At 54.0% G+C, this 20,608-nt stretch overlaps 5 protein-coding genes across 5 annotated transcripts; 2 read left to right on the top strand and 3 right to left on the bottom strand.

The window, feature by feature from the left end:
* Positions 1 to 3,564: 3,564 nt before the first annotated feature.
* On the top strand, positions 3,565 to 5,554 carry PG998_009138 (uncharacterized protein; the record flags this gene model as incomplete). The annotated part of the gene is made up of 5 exons (XM_066875954.1): positions 3,565 to 3,923; positions 3,985 to 4,083; positions 4,143 to 4,210; positions 4,267 to 4,686; positions 4,740 to 5,554. 5 exons carry the CDS (start codon positions 3,565 to 3,567, stop codon positions 5,552 to 5,554), a joined length of 1,761 nt encoding a protein of 586 aa, XP_066728110.1.
* Positions 5,555 to 6,473: 919 nt separating this feature from the next.
* Positions 6,474 to 7,298, bottom strand: PG998_009137 (uncharacterized protein; the record flags this gene model as incomplete). The annotated part of the gene is made up of 1 exon (XM_066875953.1): positions 6,474 to 7,298. The coding sequence occupies one exon, from the start codon at positions 7,296 to 7,298 to the stop codon at positions 6,474 to 6,476; it is 825 nt and encodes a 274-aa protein (XP_066728109.1).
* Positions 7,299 to 8,183: 885 nt separating this feature from the next.
* On the bottom strand, positions 8,184 to 10,260 carry PG998_009136 (uncharacterized protein; the record flags this gene model as incomplete). The annotated part of the gene is made up of 5 exons (XM_066875952.1): positions 8,184 to 8,646; positions 8,704 to 9,119; positions 9,207 to 9,401; positions 9,519 to 9,761; positions 9,907 to 10,260. The coding sequence occupies 5 exons, from the start codon at positions 10,258 to 10,260 to the stop codon at positions 8,184 to 8,186; spliced, it is 1,671 nt and encodes a 556-aa protein (XP_066728108.1).
* A 685-nt stretch (positions 10,261 to 10,945) lies between these two features.
* Positions 10,946 to 18,802, bottom strand: PG998_009135 (uncharacterized protein; the record flags this gene model as incomplete). Its single annotated transcript, XM_066875951.1, has 6 exons — positions 10,946 to 12,100; positions 12,151 to 15,708; positions 15,776 to 17,308; positions 17,356 to 17,448; positions 17,502 to 18,021; positions 18,078 to 18,802. 6 exons carry the CDS (start codon positions 18,800 to 18,802, stop codon positions 10,946 to 10,948), a joined length of 7,584 nt encoding a protein of 2,527 aa, XP_066728107.1.
* Positions 18,803 to 19,191: 389 nt separating this feature from the next.
* Positions 19,192 to 20,397, top strand: PG998_009134 (uncharacterized protein; the record flags this gene model as incomplete). The annotated part of the gene is made up of 4 exons (XM_066875950.1): positions 19,192 to 19,236; positions 19,283 to 19,367; positions 19,586 to 19,981; positions 20,069 to 20,397. The coding sequence occupies 4 exons, from the start codon at positions 19,192 to 19,194 to the stop codon at positions 20,395 to 20,397; spliced, it is 855 nt and encodes a 284-aa protein (XP_066728106.1).
* Between the last annotated feature and the right edge of the window lie 211 nt (positions 20,398 to 20,608).

Here is a 20,608-nt window from a genome sequence, read left to right as displayed (position 1 = left end):
AGTGTTTGCAAGAGTTGCACCGTCAGTTAGCCGGAGAAAAAAAAGTAGAAAAAAGACCAATGCTGAATGCGGTCCTTCTGTCTTCTCTCCAGAGCCCGTGGACGGAGTTGAGTGATACTGCAACGTCGTTGTTCTCTGCATTGAAATACCGGACAAGACTGGAGCTTGAGCCGGCCGATCGATCGGCACGAGACTAATTGGGCAAATGTCATGGGATATGATACCCGTTGCTTGATTCATGTTCAACCTCCCTTGTATGCGGAGACGACTCATAGACGACATGCAGGAAAAATCAAATACATATTCCCAACGGTCGAAGGTTGGTGACACCTCGGGTGTTTGGATCGGCACCCTTTCAATTTGATCGCAAAAGCATATCTCCAAAAGGCCATGTATGTTATTTACGTGTACCTGCATTGGCGAGAGCTGCTGCAACTAACATGAACTTACAGACCTTGCAGAGTCTATTCCGCCCCTTCTTCTGTTCGATCTGTCCCACCGGTGAGGTCGAATGGGATCTCGCAAGCGCGTTCATGACAGGCTACGCGTATGTGGCACGGTGTAGCCGCAATGCAACTAGGAGAGGATGGCAGGATGGGTGTAGCAAGCGTCGGCCCCCAGTGGCAGACGTATATCCACAGGCCAAGTCAAGTCAAGTCAAGTCACAAGTACTATAGCGTACCTCGACGCACACGATTGAGCTGACAGCTGTTTCAATCCGATGATGCTTCTTCGCTGTTTTATTCTCTGCCCCTTTTCTCCTTTATCTTCGTGGTTGGAAACGACGGATCTAGCCATGCCGTATCAAACCATCCGAGACGAGAAACAGCCTCCGGAACGCCAAACCAATAACCCGACGTCATCCTGAACCTTGGCCACTCGCTGCAAAATGCGAAATCAACGCAGCAGGTCCGTCGATGTTAAAGTCCAAGCCCGTCGTCGACGGGCAAGAAGCCTTCTAGAAGTCTAGACCGAATGGGTGGGTGTGGATTCCGACCGTGCCGCGCTTCCAAAAGCCTTAAAACTTCCCACCGTCATCCTTCCTTGTTGCCGGTGCGCAAAATGCCTCCGCCAAACCCCCAACTCCCTGGGGGGCGGCACCACCTAGTGGGATGGCATGATGAAGAAGTGAGCGTGAGCGAGCGCCTGTCAAAAAAAGAATATCAAAAATCTTTGATACACTTCCAATGGTTTGGAGTAGGTCAGCTGTCAATGTTTGGCGTGCACTACTACATAGCTAATATGCTTACTTACTACTCACTTACTCACACTTACCAATAATGTTGCAAATACCGATACTACACTACATACCACTACTACACCGTACAAGATGTATAAATGCATGCCCCAGTGGCAATTGGGCCACCTCTCTATGTAATTAAAGCGCTTGTAAGTTATAAGTGGTAACACAAGCAATAACAAGAGGATACTGCTGCTCATGCCACCGGTTTGACATTGTCTCACCGAGCTGTCAAGTCCGACCAGCTTGTGCGCGGCTGCAGCGGTCGGCGATCCCTTCCAGAAGTTGACAAGGTACTACATGTACTGGGGCTCTCGAAGTCGTTGGAAAAGGAAACGCGGCGGCTTCATCTTCACGACCCCCATCCTGTTTCCACACCTGCATGCATGCAGGTGTGCCCGTACCTTCTCTCCTTGGGCAACAAATCGTTCAACATGTCCATTAAAAACGCCCCCGTCACAAGTAGCAAGTAGTAGTTGTCGGTAACTTCAAGGTATTTGGGGATTGGGGACCACAAGGTTGGCGCCGAAGCTTCAAAGAAAAACCATCGGACCCCAAATCGGCTTCGCTAGTACCCGCTGCAAGGGCGGCGTCTTTTTGATTTTTCCTCTCTCTCCCTTTCTCTCTCTCTTCGTCTTCCTCTGCTCTCTTTCGGGTTCCTTTTCTTCTCTCGCCAGAAGATTACGCTGTTGCTGGTTCAGATGTTACGGGAAGATGGTTCGAAACCCCATTGTGACTCTTTGCCCACCCGGGGAAACTTGTTTCTCCTGTTCATCGCATGTGCGTATCATATGTAGCAGGCATATCAAGATGTCAGGGAAGCCGAGGGGGAAAAAGAACACCTCCTTTTCTTCCTATGTTGGGTCCTGTAGTCGGCGGACCGAGAGAGAGAGGGGGGGAGAACGAGAGAGACGGAGCTCACCTCACACGTTACACAAGCCGACCCCGAGTGATGCGCTAGGTTGCGGGCGGATCCCTATAAAGTCTTAAGCCAGGCTAATAACCATTTAGACTTTCAGGGTTTAGCAGAGCTCGGGCTTGTTGGCATGTTCCCTAGCAGAACCCTAGCTCCAGATGCTCCAGTTGCTGATTCAAGCAGGTCTCAAGTTGTGATCAGGGCACAGCGAGGAATCTGCTGCTAGCTGCCCGTCAAGCCGCGATGGAATCTAGGGAATCAAGATGCTAGGTTGCCATTACTACTGGACTACTGCATGCCAGCTGTAGATCTCGACGACGACATGGCCAAGTTTGCCCGTGGTATGCGCAAATGCGTAACCGGCCGATTGATAGCAATGGAAGGAGAGGAGGAGAGGTGGTCAGTACGGAGGCATTGATCACTCATTGTACGTGTATTGCATATCCTTGCCCGCCGTCCAAACCGGCAGCTCGGCCCCTGGATGTCTGGATGTTCATGTTCATAATGTGCTATGTACTGCGAGCTACTTGGAGAAGTACCGAAACTTGCTACCTAAAACTTCAACCCCCCTCCTCACTGACCACCACTTTGTATCTCTTGTACCCCTGGGCCTGTCCCTAATACCCAAAAGGGCCCCAATCATGGCCTTGATTGACATTGACACCGGGAGCTTGTGCCCTGCAACTCAACTCACCATTACCTACCCTCGCACCCCCATTCACCACTAGACCTCACCTGCCCTGTAGTCTGTGGCGCAAGACGTGGTCTAGGCTCCTGGTTGTACATACTTGTTCCCGAGGTCGCCAAGTCCTTGCCCAGTCTGCATCTACCAGGCCTTATTACTTATTATTACCCTACATCAAATACATTTGATACATCCCGTCAGATTGATAGATGCATCTCAATCCTCTCGGAGAGCAACCACCACCTCAGGACGAGCTCTGACGCCCCCATTGCTTTTCTGTCCTCTACCTCGCCGCCCTTTACCAACCGAGTGCATCACCAACTGCATTCACGTCGCTAGCCCCCATTCGACTTCGACTCTCCATGCGAGTTTGATTGACTTTCCCTCCTTGGATAGGTGGACCGACCTGTGTCAGCGCTTTCGGGATTCGGCAGGGGAGACGCAATATCAATATCGTGAACAAAGACACCCCCGCGACGGACTTGCTCCCTCGATCAATAAAACCTACGACCGATCCTAGGGAAGAAACGAAACGAACGATTCCCAATTGCGATTGAAGTAGCGATGCGGTTCGTTGCCCCTACCCTTCTCTAGAACACAGCGTATAGCACAGGGGTTTCCCTTCATGCTGGCATGACCTGCCAACGAACCACCTTTGTTTCCTGTCCCCAGTCACCCGTCGACCTTTTTTGCTGATATTTCATTCGCCCTGTCGCAGAACCAATGGCTACTGCAATTGAAAGCGCGCCGAGACACCCCGTTGGCAACGACCGAGACGATATCATGGGTGCGCGAACTGTCCCGATCATCAACACCTCGCAAAACCCCATTATCAAGACGTCGGCCCCTTCTGAGTCTGGCGACCCCATGGACATTACTACAACGCCGACCAAAGACTCGAGCGGTCGCGGCTCGAGTAAGAGCCCGGACGGAGAGGGGACCGGCTCCGCCGAACGGCACACAAATGGCAACTCGAACGACCAGTTGTCGGCGAGTGCGTCAATGCCAGCTCCTGCTGTCGCGGCCGCTGCGGTGCACCAGCCCAAGATTGTCCAGACGGCCTTTATACACAAGCTATATAAGTAGGTTTCGGAATCTGGTGCATATTCCTTGTTGCCATAAACTTGCTGACAACAACCTCAGCATGCTGGAGGACCCAAATATACAGCATTTGATCAGTTGGTCGAGCTCCGCCGAAAGCTTCGTCATGTCGCCGTCGCATGATTTTTCAAAAGTTCTAGCGTACGTAAGGCCTTTCAGGAGAAGCTGTGCATTTGGATCTGACCTGACCATCTTCCAAGTCAATATTTCAAGCATACGAACATTTCGTCATTTGTTCGCCAGCTTAACATGTATGGATTCCACAAAGGTGCGCTCCAATAACCCCTCCCATAGATGTATGCAGTCATGCTAACCTCGTTACAGTGAGCGATGTATTCCACACAGGAAACCCGGAAACGGCCCTCTGGGAATTCAAGCATGGAAATGGCAATTTCAAAAGGGGCGATCTGGTAGGACTGCGCGAGATCAAGCGCCGAGCTTCTCGCCATGCTCTGGTGCACCGCGAGTACAACAACCAGAAGCCTACGCCGTCGCAACCTGGCACGCCGGCAGAGCCGATGCCGCCTATCCCTGACGGAACCGACCCACGCATTGCTCACATCGAACACACGCTCTTCGACGTCAATACGAGACTGCAGCGCAGCGAAGAAGCGGCCGCCTACATGCATGTCAAACAGCAGGCGATGATGGACACAGTCACCCGCTTGCTTCACTTCAACCAAGAGCTCTCACGGACCATTCTGGCTCTGGTTCCTAATCCCAACGAACAGCTTCACCGAGATAGTGAGTTCGAGTCTCGAGCAAACAAAGGGGAACAAGACTAACCAGGATTGCAGTTATTAATTTGCAAGGCGAGATGCAGCAGTTACAGAGCAACACATTCCGTCAGATGGAGCCTGAGCCTCCCATGCCCGAGCCCCCCCTATCCAGCAGTCGTCAATACTTTGCGGGACTCGAGAACCCGCCTGTCTCCCCGCGGCAACTGGCTCAAGATGACCAACGGCGGCCAGGGGTACCGCAATCTCGCAGTTCCAACTTTTACCGACCTCCTGTCCCGTCAAACCTGTCCATCAGTAGCGCACGGCGACCTTACGGGTCTATTAGTGGAGCCGCGACAACCCATTCATCTCCATCTCCTCTTCGGCCGCAAGCACCACCGCCTGCTCCTGCTCCCCATCCGTTGTCTAACGTAGTAGAGCCGCCTCCCGGCAGTCTTGCTAGGCGTCACACCTCGGCTGATATCCGTGCCCACGGGTGGCAGCCAGCTCCGCCGCCTTTCGGAGCGCCGGGACCAGTGCCCAACCAATGGCCTCCTTCGCCAAACCGGGCACCTCCCGAGGACCAACGAATTCGGGAATCACTTCACACGTACTCGCTCCAAAACGCAACCCAGCAATCTCATTCGCGACCTTCCACCCCACCGCCACCTCCCTTCTCGAACGGCATCAGCACCATGGACAGCTTCAACAATTGGTCTTGGGGCTCTGCTAGTAGCCGGGAGAACAAGAACCTGTCGGTCAGGGACGGCTCCGGGCCGCCAACTCGGAGGGGCAGCATGGCTCATATCCTCAACCCTACCGACACGGCTGAACGCGATGACGAGGATGACCCTCGAGGAGACGAGGACCGAAAGCGCAAACGCCTACAATAACTGCCGACTGCTGCGAGTCGGCTTCGAGAATTCTGCATATTTCATCTTCACACCATTTATTTCCTGCATTTCACCCAGCCTTGATCATTGCATATTATACCTCTACGGCGGTCAAAGTGTCATTTTGGATAGAAGCGATGGAAGGCTGTATCTGTTCATCTATTTGTTGGATGGTTTCTTGTTCTCTATTCACAGAGCTATCACGGCGGCTTGTATGACTCTTGACGCGCTGATGATCTTTTCTTTTCTTTCCCCCGGCTTCTTCTTTTATTTTTATCACTGACGGGCAGTGGCCAAGCCCCTTGTTTAATATATACCACAGCAAAAAGCGGAGAGGGTTTCTGACAAACAAACCGGGGCCAGTGTTGGTTGTTGTATGTATACAGGTGCATTGTGGAAGGTTGCAGGCAGGCACTCTTTTAGGGCAGCTCCTTTGCTGGGTCGAATAATCACAGTATTGTTCCCTCTCAGTCCGATAAGACACGTCTAATACTGCAGACAACTGATATAAAAGCTGCGCCTGAATTCTATTCAACGGGGCGGGCACCAGATGGAGGATGGCATGGTGTTCTCTTATAGGCTTATACTTCTTCGGGTTCTACTCCTTTTATAAGGGACCTGTGGGTGCAGGTGCAGGAGTCACGACACATTTGAAGTCAGGGTAGGGTCTGGAGGTCGAGATGATGAGCTTGTGGTACTTGTTCAGGAGTAGCATTGAGTTCACTTAAATCGCCGGGATTCAATAAAATGCCCACATCCGACTCCTGGCTCTCTAGGGGATTCTTTCTGCATATACGCATCTTCCCAATGCTTGCTGTGCTGTGCTTTGACAACGCGAACAAACGTGACTCATTTCATTGGGTATCTAAAGTATAGGGGCGAATGACTGTCGTTCAAAGCCCTTCAGTTATTACACCCATTAACTGTCGCCTTGAGGAGCAGCAGCCTTGGCCTTTTTCTTGTTCTTCTTCTTTCGCTTCTTTTTCGATACGGCTTCGACCTCGGGATTGTTGCCGTCCGTAGCTTTTGGCTGGTCTCCTATTGAAGCTGCCCTTTTGGCGGCTACTTCCGTCTCTTTATCCTGTTGGTCTTCTTCACTGCTGTTGGCCGGAGTCTTTTCCACCTTTTCTGTTCCCGCTGCTGATGCTGTCGCCTCTCCCTCGTCTCCATCTTTCATGTCCGTATCTACGTCTTCGGGACTCGATGCCTGCTTTACTTGTGCTTTATCATCTGCCACAGCAACGATCACGTCCCTCCGCGCCTTCTTCTTGGCCCGGCCGACCCCGCTGCGCCCGGGCTCGTCGTCGCTGCTCGGGTCCTCGCCGCGCATGCGCTGCCCCTTGGCCTCGTCGGCGCGGCGCTTCTTGCCCAGCAGCCGCGACGCCAGCTTGCGGTCCTCGCGCAGGCGGGCCAGCTGCTCCGCCGTCTTGGGGCCGCCGTGCAGGCCCACGCCGGCGTTGTCGTCGTCCATGGCGAGGCGGTCGAGGTCGGCTTCCTCGGCCTTGGCCTGGGCGAGCAGGGCCGCGGTCCGCGCCGCGGATTTCGAGGATTTGCCGCCGTTCGTAATCGCAGGATTGGTGGTGGGAGGTTGCTGTTGCGCGGCGCGGCGCTGGGATAAGGTCGCGGAGGAGGAGGCTAGGGCTTTGCGGGTGCGTGCGGATTGCAGCAGCTCGATTGAGTTGAACATGCTCGTGTAGTCGGGCGCCGGGTTGGCGCCCTTCTTGGCGGTGGTTGGGCCGGCCATTGTCGTTGCTGGGTGGTGGGATGGAAGATTCAATTGCTTCGTAAATTTGTCTGATAAGGCGGTTGCTGCCGTTGAAAGTTTTGGTGGGGCAATATGCACTCTATAATACACACTAATTATACGGAGTTGCGCTCCACGCCGATCATCATCGTCCAGTTCTCTTAAACTACACCCGAGTCCAACGACCATTTCAAAAACATATATATATTTTGTATTATCTACTCAATCCACACAGACGAGCCCTCAAGACATTCATTACCTGCTCTTGCGTAAAGTGATCTGATTTCCAAGTATATCACGACTGAATTCAAGACAAGACCCCCCAAAAGGCGATTGGCTAACACGACATGCTCCTTGAAAGACTCAGCATATATCCTGAGCAACCCCCCAGCTCATCCAAGCCGCCCCTTAATCCATATCTATGCGCCTCTACTGGTGCTATACTGTTATATGTAAGCTTCGCCACACCCCTTTTACCACCTTAAATCATGAGTGATCCCGACTAACCATGGAATCACCAAAGCTTGTCAGCTCACCTACCCTTCAAACAATAAAGCAACTTCTTTCCACCGATTTCACCGAGGGTTCATAAACCAATTTGACATAGATTTCCCTTGACCGGGCTGGTGTAGTCTAGCGGTAGTATTCATATGTTTATTATACTTAAAGACAAGAGGAGTTCGATTCCCTCTGCGGTCATTTCTCTTTTTCTTTTTCTTTTTTCCCCTACCACCTTCCCCCTTTCCAGCAGAAACCAACTCTTGCTTTGGAACCACTGATCTAGGCACCCGTGACTTTTGCGGCTGTATTGCATGTAAATTTTTCGTGTTGACCTCGACGGAGAGCGACGACTAGGTTGACGAAAGCTCATGAAATATGGCGATCTCATAGTCCAGCTGGCTCATAGTCCCTCCACACGAGCCCCTCAGGTACCGTCTTCCACTGCATATCGTGATCCAGCAATTTGGCGACCTTGTCCCACTCCTCGCGGACCCGGCGGGCCCTCCCTTCGCTCCGGGGTGTGATGCGTGCCCGGAACGGCTGGGGCATCACGAAAATGCCTTCAGTGAGGTCTGCCATGTCCGGCACGACCTCCTCACCCGTCGTCTCGTCGATGGCGCGCCTGAAGTCGAAGGCCCAGAGCAGCCGCGCCATGGCCAGGAAGAGCGAGCGGTCTGCGATGTGCATGCCCTGGCAAAGGCGCCGGCCCGCCCCGAAGACGAAGTGGTCCCGCTTGGTCGCGTCCCGGTTGCCGGCCGCCTCGGCCGACGTCTGCTGGTCGTGCGCCCAGCGCGTCGGGTCGAAGCGGCTCGGGTCCGGGTGTCGCTGGGGATCATGAGCTACTGCCCTGTGCTTGAAGGTTAAAATTCGTTCAACATCAAGCAATAGGGGCCTATCTTCTTACCATACATTCCACATCACCCCTGCGCCCTTGGGTATCTTGTACCCCATGTACTCGTCGTCTCGGATAACGGCATGGGGCACGCCCAAGGGATCGGTCGGCATCCAGCGCATCGACTCCTTCATGCAACCGCGGATGTAGGGCATATCCGGCAGGTCGTTGAGATCGGGCAGGCGAACGTCGTCTCCGTCCCCGCTGCCGCAAACACGGTCGATCTCTGCCTGAGCCGCGGCCACAACCTCGGGGAAGATCAGGAGCGCCTGGACGAACCCGATCAGCGTCGCCGCCGTCGTGTCGGAGCCCGCCTCGAGGATGCTGCCGCTGGCATAGCCGGCAATGCTGTCGGAGAAGCCCTGCTGCTCCTGCGCTCGAACGAGATCGAGACAGAAACATGGCTTCTCGTGATGATGTACTGTCAGCTACGTGTAATCCAACGAGAAACAAGATAACGCTTCGGAGGCTTGTTTTTGCTAGCAGTACACTGGCAAAGGGGCATCATCACGTACCTTGACTTTGCCTTCCAGGACCCGCTTCTTAGTCTTCAAGTAATTACCGACGTAGAGTTCATATTCCGTCTTATGAAGCTCTTTCGCATGGCGACGCATGGGCAACAATAAGTCGGGTAGGTACTGGAGCGCGGGGAACCCGTCGAGGATTGCCGCGGCCGGAGATCTGAAAACTTCGCTGAATTTCATAAACCCCTTTTCCCCATGAAGACAATTTGTCATTAGTCAATTCTGCTGAGCGCCGCAAGCGAAGAGAGGCAATAATATGGGGGGAGGGTGATCGAAAAACCGTATTTCGAACCCCTTGCTTACATTGAATATTTTCTGTAACATCGGGTCGTGGATACTCGTGGTTCGGAAGCCGAAGACCATCTGCATAGTCAGGGAATGCGTGTACCGCTTGACATGGTTCGCAAACGAATCTGGATCCTCCAGGAAGCCCACCAGCATCACCTTGTTCTCGAGGTCCTGGTACGGGACGTAGGCCCTGGCGGCTTTGATGTTCAGTCCGTTGTGCATCAGCCCGCGGATTGCACGCCAGGTTTCGCCATACTCCTGTGTTCAGGCGATGTTTTCGTCAGTCCAGGGGAAACGAAAATGACAACGATAACGACACCAGCAAACTAGGAAGAGATATAGGAAGGAATGGGCTGATCGTGTATTTGTCTCATATCATCCCATCCCATCTACCTTGTCTTACCATGAGTAATACTCTGAAGCCCCCGCTCACGATGTTTCCCAGATACATCTCGGGTCGCGACGAGTAGATGGCGCTCCGCTTGTCCAACAAGTCCTTGATCGCCTGGTCCGACGACAGCACGATCATGACCTGGGTGCCCAGGATGAGCGAATAGATGGGCCCATACTCCTCGGCCCATTTCTGGAACTGCAAATGGGCTTTCTCCTTGGGCATCAGGTGAAGATTCCCGATCAGCGGAAGCGTTGGAGGACCGGGAGGATAGCCGGCTGGCCTCCTGCCGATCTTGCCGAGTCGGTAGATGAGAGCAGACACTGCGGTAGCGATGGCCACCAAATAAACTGATAAGGACACCATCTTCCAATTACAACAGGTCGAAGCATCCAGTAAGAACAACGGATTAGAACACCAGAAACCGGCGAAATAGCAAAAGAAGAGGATCTAAGGGTTAGAAGAAGACCGGCTGAAAGATCTATGCTACGATCGGAGACGGGTAGCTACATATATATATATATAATAAATATTATTCACAGTAAGCAGCCCGGTCGATATCAGAATGGTACATAAATCATGATCAGTGAGACTATCATTTCTAGAATCGTAACATGAGGAGTGATCGGTCTCTATTATAATACCGTGGCTTACTTGCGCACTCCGATAAAGCTGGGGAACGCCAGGAGTTCTTCATAGGCCCATTGGGCGCAGAATATGTCATGTTATGCACCGTAAATGCACCAGCCAGTTTCGTGATGCCCCGGATGAGGGGTAAAGCGTTCGGGTCTGGGCAGCATGCAAACACGGTCAGAAAGGGTGAGACGGGCACGATCCTCCAATCGCGTCCTGCGGAGAAGGGGGTGTGCGTGAGTTTGGCCTTTATTGCTTCACGTGTCGTTCGTCAAGCTCAGATTCCCTAGAAACTCGTCACAAATAAGTGATGCAATCCAGGAGTTGGTAGAGCCAGTCTTATCCCTTATACGGAGTATCTTGTCATTTTGGAATACTAACTAACCCTGAATACCAGAGCTTGGCTATCCAGATTGTATCATGTGCGCAGGGCCATGCTTCTCGTAGCTATGCTCTCGGCCAGATCCCTCAATGATGACGCGCGCAACAGGTCGAAAATAGACAACTCGCACTGCGTTGACGGAACGAGCCAGTTCCTCAATTCAACAGCGACCAGGGAATCGACGCCGTACTTGGAAAGCGGTTGACTCGCGTCGATATCCTGCTTCGGGATCACAAACATGTCTGCCAACTTGTCGACCACGGCATCTTCGACCAAATTGCCCGCTTCCTCGGCAGTGCTCGCACTTGATAGATTCTCTCGCAATCGAGTGGCGGCGCTTCCAGTAGTACCAGGTTTGGAGCGGGACGAGTCGTCTCTGCAAGCGTCATGACCGTCCAGCGCCGCGAAGCGCCATTCCTTGCCCCAGCTCTGCTTCCGCACCGCACTGCTGGCCAGGCCTGTAACCAGCTGCGCCGTGCGCACCCCGCGCACGGGGTATCTTACGCAATAATCTAAGAGTTGGAAGATGTCCTGCTCGCGAAGCGGACGGTGGCCGCTGGCGATCAAACGGTCCGCTACCCCGGCCTTGTTCTCGGCCACGTAGCCCACGCCGTCCACCATGCCCAGGTCGATGGTGATGCCAGGTAGACCTGCCGAGGCGCGGCGGCGGGCGACGGCGTCCTGGAACGCACCCCCGGCTGTGTAATTAGCTTGCGAGGCGGAGCCAATGACCCCAAAGGCCGAGGATAGCATGATGAAGAAGTCGAGGTCGCCGGGTTCCGGGAAGAGCCTGTCGAGGTTCTGTGTCGCAGTCACCTTCGCGGCCATCGCGTCGGCCCACTGACCTGGCGTCATAGACTCAAGCACCGAGTCGTTAAGTTGCATGCCGCCATGGACGATACCACGTACTGGAAGCATCATCTTCGCGCATTCATCAAGAACAGCCTTGAGGCTTTCCATCTCGGAAGCGTCGCAGTTTCTCAATGTGACATTGGCGCCTCCTACTGAAAGCTCCTTCTCGATAGTTGCAGAGTGCACACTGCTTGCAGCATTTCGGGAAAGGAGAACAAGATTCTTGGCGCCGTGGTCGATCATCCACTGGGCATATACTCGCCCTATGCCGCCAAGACCACCAATAATCAGGTATGAGGCAGAAGCAGATAGCCTCGCGGTTTTGTTGAATGAGGTGGTCTGCATCATTCGTTAGTATTGCGTAGAAACCCCGAATCGCTACTACTCACTTTCACCAGGTCGCCGGAGCCAGGTACCACAACGATTTTACCGATATGTTTACCTGCTTGCATGGTCCGGAAAGCCCGTCCTATCTCTGAGATGGGGTACGTGGACACTGGGGAGATGTTTGGGATTGCATTACTCCTCAAGAGCCCCATGACGGTCACAAGTAGCCGTTGAACGACATGGCTGCGAGTGTCACACAGCTGGACGAGGTCGACCGCGATGAAGCTGACCGCTTTTCGGAATGGATGCATGTCCAGGGCTTTATTGCGATGGATGTCCTTCTTACCGATTTCGATGAACCGACCATGCTGCGCAACGATGTTCCACGTCGCGCTCAGTAATGGGCCAGCCAGGGAATTGATGACAACATCAACGCCCTGTTGATCAGTGGCGGCCAGTACGCCCCCGGTGAAGGAGTCATCACGGCTTGAGAATATGTCCTCTGAACAGAGTCCATATGTGTTCATCAAGAACTCCCGCTTCTCCGCCGTGCCCACAGTCGCAAAGACCCGGACCCCTTTCCACTGCGCTAGAATGATGCACGCCTGTCCAACACCGCCTGCTGCGGCGTGTACAAGAACAGTATCGCCCCTCTCCAGCTGGCCAGCGTTGAACATGGAGTAATAAGCCGTTGCGAAAACAGCTGCTACACTTGCTGCTTCCGGAAACCCCATGTTATCTGGCATAGGAACAACATTGTGCCAAGGGACACGCACCCGAGCGGATATATGGCCATGAGGTGTTAGGGATATGACGCGCATGCCTGGCTGGATATGGTCTCCGTGGTTTGGTCCGACACGGGTCACGATGCCGGCATTCTCCACACCGAGTTCCTGCTTTTCATCCAATTGGCCCATGGCACTCATGATGTCGCGGAAATTGATGCCGTACGCCTGCGGTTCTACTTCGACCCAACCTTCCGGCAATGGCTGCTCGAAATCTTCGTCGTCGTCAAATACTATGCTGTCGAGTAGTCCCGGCTTTGCCACTTCGAGCTTGAGCACCCGACCCCCGGATTCTGACTGTACAAACGGCTGTAGCTCCGTCTTCTTCAGATCGTTGACGAGGGCCTCGTTCTCGATATCATCTCGTACAATTCGAGGAAGCAGGATGTTGCCTCTGCGCTCGGCAAACTCGAAGTCACTCGCTGCTTCGGACGCGTCGTTGAACACACTCGCAAACACCTTGGCTATCGTTGACAGTGACCCGGCTGACCACTTGCTGTCAGATGGATCCAGATCCAGTGACACGTACTTCTTGCTCTGGTCTTCGACTCGACACGTACGGAGAAACCCTTTATGAAGCGCGTTCTCGGGAATGAGGCAGTCAACTGATGAACCCGTCGTGACCCAAAGCAGACCCTTGCTTCGGGTAGCCAGGGCCTTGATCGAATCGAAATGTTGTTCGTCGAACTTTTGCGGCGAGCCATTCAACCCGGAGAGGAAGATGCACAGCTTATCTTGCACATCTGGGCTCTTAGCATCGGTCATGATCGGTGTACTGCCCGTTATACTTTCGATCTTTTGAGCCAAGTCATACTGCCATTGTATTGGCACCTCGGCCGGGTCAAAGACAAGGGAAACTTCACTCTCGTACTTCGGCGGGGCTTCGGGGACTGCGGTCGATACAATGACGCTCATGGCGCGGTGCTCCTCATCCTCACAGTCCCATACATGCATGTCAATGCCAGTGAAGCCAGCCCCTTTAAGGGTAGGTGCCCATGTCTCCAATGGCATATTAGGGCTGTATTGACGCTCTGGCTCCTCACTCAGCCACCATCCCGGTAAGGTGCCAAATATCAAGTGGCCGTCGACCGTGTCTCTCGTCGTCTCGACTAGTAACAGCCGGCCGCCGTCCTTGAGTAGTTTGCGTACGTTGCGCATGGTCGCTGACATGCTCTTGGTGGCATGGAGCACCTGCGCAGCAATGATGAGATCGTACTTCTGGACGAAGCCCTGCTCGGCTGGGTCATTCTCAATGTTGAGTGCCTGATACGTTACCAGGTCGCCCCACGCCGCAAATCGGTCGCGGGCCGGCTGAAAGAAGCCCGAGGATATATCCGTGAAGTCGTAGCGACTGAAGCTCGCCGGCGTGGCACCGTCCCCGCCGAGCGCGGCCAGTACCGGTCCTGTACATCCTCCAGTGCCCGCTCCAATCTCGAGGATGCGTGCGCGGGGCTGCTCGCGCGTGATGGCCTTGGCTACCTGGGCGAGCTGCCCTGTAGACTCGGTGAAGTGCAACATCTCGCGATAAAACTGATACAGCAGGCCCCCTTCCAGCATGACCTCCAGAGGCGCCACTTCGTGACGCAGAATGGCCAGCAGGTTCTGACCCACGCGTACAGTGAGAGCACCGTTGGTGCTAGCACTGGCAACGCGATCAACCAATGCGGCCTTTGCACCTGGTGTCGCTCTCGCCCACTTTGCGCTGCGTGGCCCCAGCTTGTCCTCGCTGGCAAGCTGAAGCTGCAGCTGCATCCAGCGGAGGAGGGACTGGTGATACCATTCAAGCTGCGCAATGTCTTCCGGCGTCAGTGCTGCCATAGCATCGGCAATGAAGTAGTAAGCAGCACGTGTCAGGTCCCGACTGGCGGCGATTTCCTCTGGTTTCGCGGACCGTCGTAATTGTGCCCCAAAGAGTTCAAGGGGCTCGTTGAGCTGGAAGCTCGGCACCCATTCCTCGAAAGCGCAGATACTATTCTCTTCATTGACCTTGGTTTGATCAACGTCACCAATAGATTGGAATTTCATCGTGTCCAGAGCCATAACCAATGGTTTTTCAGATTGAAAATCTTGGACCGATGACGACACATTAAAACCCTGGCGGTGATAGCCTTGCAGATGAGAAGACACCCCAAGCTGACTGCCAGGCTCAGTAGGAATACCCGACGAGATATATATGGACTTTATAGATCGGGGTACTGAGGTACCACAGACCATGCGTGCTTTGGCAGAAAGCGTTGTATAAGCTGCCTGGAAGACTGTGTCCAAAGTGGTAGGGTGAACCACATGCGGCTGCTGCCAGTTGTATGGCATCGAAGCGGCTGCGTTGGGGATAGCGAGCATCGTGAGTGATTGGTTCTTGGCGACACGTATATCGACCACCCCCTGGAATGATTGTCCATGCCTAACATCCTTCGAAGCAAGCGACTTGTAAAATTCTTTCGGTGTCACGGTTTTGGTGCATTCAGGAGGCATGTCGAAATCTTGAGTGGACCGTGACGCCAGGCCCGGTTTGGCTGAACTGTCGCCAACGGCAATGGTCCCCCGTGCAGCTTCGGTCCATGAACCATCCGGGAGACAAGAATGGACATGGAAAACCAGCTTTTTGTCATCGAGTGCCTTTCCATTTACTAGCTCAAGGAAAAGCTGAATCTCGACGCCCTCATTGTTCTCGGGGATGATAGTTGAGCGCAAAAACTCGACTTCCTCAAGCAGGTACCACTGGATGGTGGAAGGGGAAGGATGAAATTGGCGTATTGCTTCGAGAGCCATGGCGATATAGCCTGATCCAGGGTACACGATATCGCCTTGCACAACATGGTCACGGACCCAAGGAAGCTAGAATAAGTCAGTGCTCAGAAGCAGGAAGGAGCAACGTAACGAAGGCACGTCATCGATAACCTACCTCATCTGTGTGGATGATATGGCGCCATATGGGGAACTGGTCGCTCGTTCCGGTCAGGCGCACCCCAAGAAGGTCGTGATGTGGGTGTTGGCGGAATCGATGCTCGCTGCTAATGCGTGACTCGTGCCAGAACCGCTGGGTGTGGTTCCAGGGATAAGAAGGCAAGTCCGGAATAAGTCGAAGGCCAGGTTGCCCCTCGTGGGCATTCACTCGCGGAGTAACAATCGGATAGCCCTTGCAAGCGAGCAATCCGGCGAGGGTCTGGATAGTCAGTACGGCGTCCCGAGAACGTTCCAAGCAGGATCCGTAAGCGACCGAAAGACCCTTGAGAGAGGGCACGTTCTGGAGAGTCTGCCGGATTGGGCCGGCCAGCGTGCTGTGTGGGCCAACTTCGATGACCAGATCCACGTTTTGTACGGTTTTGCCGTCAGGATGTTCTGTCACGACCATGTTGCGGAATGAATCAGCAAAGAGGACTGGGCTTGTCATGTTACGAACCCAGTGTTCCGAGCCGATATCATTGGCGTCTTCTATTCTCGTGCCCGTTACGGGTGACACAAAGAGAGTATCCTGGTTGAACTTCCGCTCCTTGTTGGTGAGATGCGCCCTCAGTGATTCGCTGTAGTGTTTCTCCAATGGCAGCATGTGGTGGGAATGAAAGGCGGTCTGCACAATAAGCTTACGGGAAAAGATGTTCTCTGATGAGAAGCGAGTTTCCAGTTCCTCAATGCCTGTCAGATCGCCAGAGAGGGTAACACTGGAAGGGCTATTCTCGCATGCGATGACCACTTTTCCTGTCGTGATGGCATCCACATACGACTGGGCCTCGACACTGCTCATGCCCACTACCAACATGCCACCCGCTGGCTGCTTGGCCCCGGAAGCGAGGTGTCGCGCCGTGACAAGGCCGCGATAGTAAGTGCATGCCATCGCCTCACGGAGGGATAGAGCGCCAGCTGCAAAAGCAGCAGCGATCTCACCTGATGAATGACCCGTAACTGCAGCTGGAACCACGCCAAAAGTACGTAGGAGTTTCACCAACGCGAGCTGCACTGCGCAAGAGAGTGGCATGCTGAACTCGACCTGATCGACGTGCGAATCCTCTTTGGCGCGTGCAAGTTCCTCGATAAGGGACCACCTAGAGCCAAAGGATTGGATGATTTGATCGCACTCTGCGATGGTGTCTCTGTAGGCAGGGTAGATTGCACTGAGCTCACGCCCCATGGCGTACCACTGCGCCCCCTGACCGTTGAAAACGAATCCCAGGCGCGGCGTTTTCTCGTTCCTCTGCGATGGCAGGACTGAGCCTTCGCTGAGTGCCTCCGCGAGCTCCTCGGAATTATATGCGCTCACAGAAAAAGTCCAAGGAAAGCGTGTTCGCCGTTCATTCAGAGTGAAAGCTAGATTTCTGAACCCTGATGGGTCTGTAACCTGGTCTTTAGATGACTCGATATAGTCCTTCAGATTGGCTGCCATCTTCTGTGTGGTGCTTTTGTTATGTGCGCTGATCAAGAAGAGGTGTCGAGAAGAAACCTGTCCAAGATCGGCGGTTGACGCAGTTGTTAAGGGGCTTCTTCCACAATGGCATGGGTATTGGTCCCTCCATAGCCGAAGTTGTTGACGGATGCTCGCAGGGGCCCCTTTGACGCCCAAGGCTCGAGTCTCGTAGGTACCTGGACAATTATGAGCTTCTCCTCGATCAAACATGGAGAGGTAGGGGGGTTACTGTTAAGCGTAAGGCTTCAAAATCAATCTCAGGATTGCCCTTTTCGAAGTTCAGACTCGGGGGTATCTGTCGGTGGCGCAACGCCAGGACTACCTTTATCAGCGCTGCCAGACCGGAAGCAGCCTCGGTATGGCCCAAGTTAGTCTTGATACTGGCCATGTAAAGAGGCTTCGCTCTTCCCCTGCCCATTGCCTGGCCAATGGCCCGGGCCTCAGCTGGATCGCCAACTCTGGTTCCCGTGCCATGTGCTTCGACCAAAGTCGTTTCCAGCGGGTCCAGGCCGGCGCTGGCATAGCAAGCCTCAATCAGCTTGCGCTGCGCGTCAGCACAAGGGGCCGTGATGGTCGGCGTGCTTCCATCTTGGTTCGAGGCTGTCTCGCGCACGACAGCCAAGACAGAGTCTCCGTCGTGGACCGCAGCCGACAGACGCTTCACAATGACTGCGGCGATACCGTCGCCACGACCGTAGCCCTGCGCTCGCGCATCGAACGCATAGCATTTTCCATCGGGTCCACATGTTCTAAGACAGCCGAGTGGTTAGTCAAAAGGAACGGCGAAATGGTAGAGTCCACATACTGCAGGGTTGACAAATTCGCGAACGCATCAGGGTTCAGGTTGAGGCATGCCCCTCCGACAATGGCGCAATCCGACTCTCCTCCTCTAAGGCTCTGCGCTGCCAAGTGCAGGCCCATCAAGCTCGTGCTACAGCCCGTATCCACGGCGACAGACGGGCCTTTCAGGTCGAAGAAATGCGAGACACGGTTTGCCAGCATCGCGGCGTAGTTGCCGGTGACGAAGGCCCGTGACATGTTCAGGGGGTCACGCAGTTGCAAGTCGTGATAGTCTTTCGTGAAGGAGCCGGTGAAGACAGAGGTCTTGGACCCCACGACAGAAGAGAGCGGCAACCCGGCCGACTCGAGCGCTTCATACACCACTTCGAGCTGAATCCGTATCTGCGGATCCATGGCCGCAGCTACCTCGGCGGATAGGTTGAAGAACGACGGATCGAAAGCCCCGGGGTCGTCGCGAAGGAAGAAACCGCCCTTCATGGACAAGGTTGACAGCCTGTCGGACTGTGGGTGGTAGAAGGCCGCCTGGTTAAACCGGTCAGGGGGCACGGCAGACCAAGCGTCTCTTCCTTGCGAAACAAGCTCCCATAGATTCTGTGGATTGGTCGCGTCGCCAGCGAACCGGCACGCCATGCCAATGACAGCAAGCGGTTCTGTTTTAGGGGCCGACATATCGTCCACGCTGTCGGTTTGGGAGTTATTTCTCACGTCTCGGTTGCCATGGGCCCTCATGGTGAATTAATATGCGAGATGCCATCAGGGGCAATGTGATCCCCGTGAGCCAGTGTGCCTCTCTTGAGGTACCTGTCACACGGAGGTAGGGCATTGAGATATTCCAGCGCCGGGCCGCACCTCACGTTAGCAGGCCGCTGGTTTCGCCGCCACCAACCCGCGCTGCTCCTGCTTAATCTGGAAAGTGCCGGGCTTTGCTTGTGTTGTGTTTATGGTAGAGTCGATGTATACTTGGGTACCACTTTGTCACATCGTTGTAACGACGGGGAATTTCAGACTGAGTTGGTGCAGTTTTTGGCACAGAGTCTACTCTCCTCTCTTCTTGTGAAGACTTTACTCCCTTCTGGAAATCGCACTCGCTACCCAAGCTCAAGATCGCCTGACATACAATGCTGCCTCTCTTGTCGGCCTTGTTCGGCCTACTCCTCTGCACGGTACGCACATCTTTTCAGAGTTGTGCCCTTCCACTGACTATTATAGGCTATTGTTCGCGCCGTTGCTGGAGTACTATACAACCTTCTTTGGCACCCGATAGCTAAATTCCCAGGCCCCAAACTTGCGGGCTGTAGCAACGTACATCTCCTAACCGCATAGCTCTTCCCCCAACCTAGCTTTTCAGATATTGACCGCGGTCATTTCCGTATAGATTCATCATAGTATATGGTTCTTCAGTGGACGTCAGCCCTACAGACTACTGGACTTACACAGGCAATACGGTGCGTCGCCTGCGAAACATGAACGTAATCAACTGAACACTGATGCAATCTTGATTACATGATCAAGGCCCTGTGGTCCGCACGGCACCGAACGAGCTTTCTTTCAACTCGGCTCAGTCGTGGAAGGACATCTATGGTTTCAGACAGGGCCATGAGCCGTTCATTAAGAGCCAGTTCTATGACGGCGGAACATTCGCGAGCCACGGAGTACACAGCATTGTCAGTGAGCGGGATGTTGAGGCTCATAGCCAGATGCGGAAGTATCTCTCACACGCTTTCTCTGATCGGTCCTTGAACGAGCAGGAGGAGCTGGTTTCAGCTACCATCCTCAAGTTCGTAGACTTGGTGGGGGAGCGTGGGGAGCGCAAAGGCGGCTGGGATATCGTCAAGGCGTATGAGATGATGACGTTCGACATCATTGGCGATTTGGCGTTCGGGGAGTCGTTTAGCGGCTTGGAAAAGGGTACGTTTTTCTCATCCGCTCCTCCCCAGACTTGAAAGCAATCCAAAAAAAACTTTCGTGATCTCAATTTGTCCGCTATTATAACAGACAAGCCACACCAGTGGATCAAGATCGCCATGGGTGCCCTCACACAGGGCGCCCTAGCCGACATGTTCAAGCGATTTCCTGGGCTGACGGCCACGTTCATGCCGCTGTTGGAGTCCAAGATAAGAAAGCTGACCGAGGACACACTCACAAATGAGGAGTTTGCAATCGAACTGGTCAAGCATCGCATAGTTCGGAAGGACGACGCTCGAAAAGACTTCATGACACGCATTCTGGAGCAGCGCGACCCTGCTCAAGTATCTGACCTGCAGTTGGCGGCGCACGCCTCGGTTTTGTTCTTGCTGGCAGCGAAACGACTGCTACCGCGTTAGGCGCCATCACGTACTATCTACTGAAGGCACCGGTGGTGATGCAGCGACTGCAGTCCGAAATAAGAACGGCGTTCAGTAGGTATTCGGAAATCGATGCGCAAGCCACACAGCGATTGCAGTACCTACGGGCCGTCATTCTAGAGGGGCTCCGGATATGCCCCCCCTTGCCTCTAGGGCTGCCTCGAGTGGTCCCGCGAGGAGGCGATGTAGT

Source organism: Apiospora kogelbergensis (genome assembly GCF_038363985.1).
Source record: "Apiospora kogelbergensis strain CBS 113332 chromosome Unknown utg000006l_segment0_segment0, whole genome shotgun sequence".
Taxonomy (NCBI): Eukaryota; Fungi; Ascomycota; class Sordariomycetes; order Amphisphaeriales; family Apiosporaceae; genus Apiospora; species Apiospora kogelbergensis.
The sequence above is the reverse complement of the archived record's forward strand: the minus strand, read 5'-3'. Positions and strand labels throughout refer to the sequence as shown.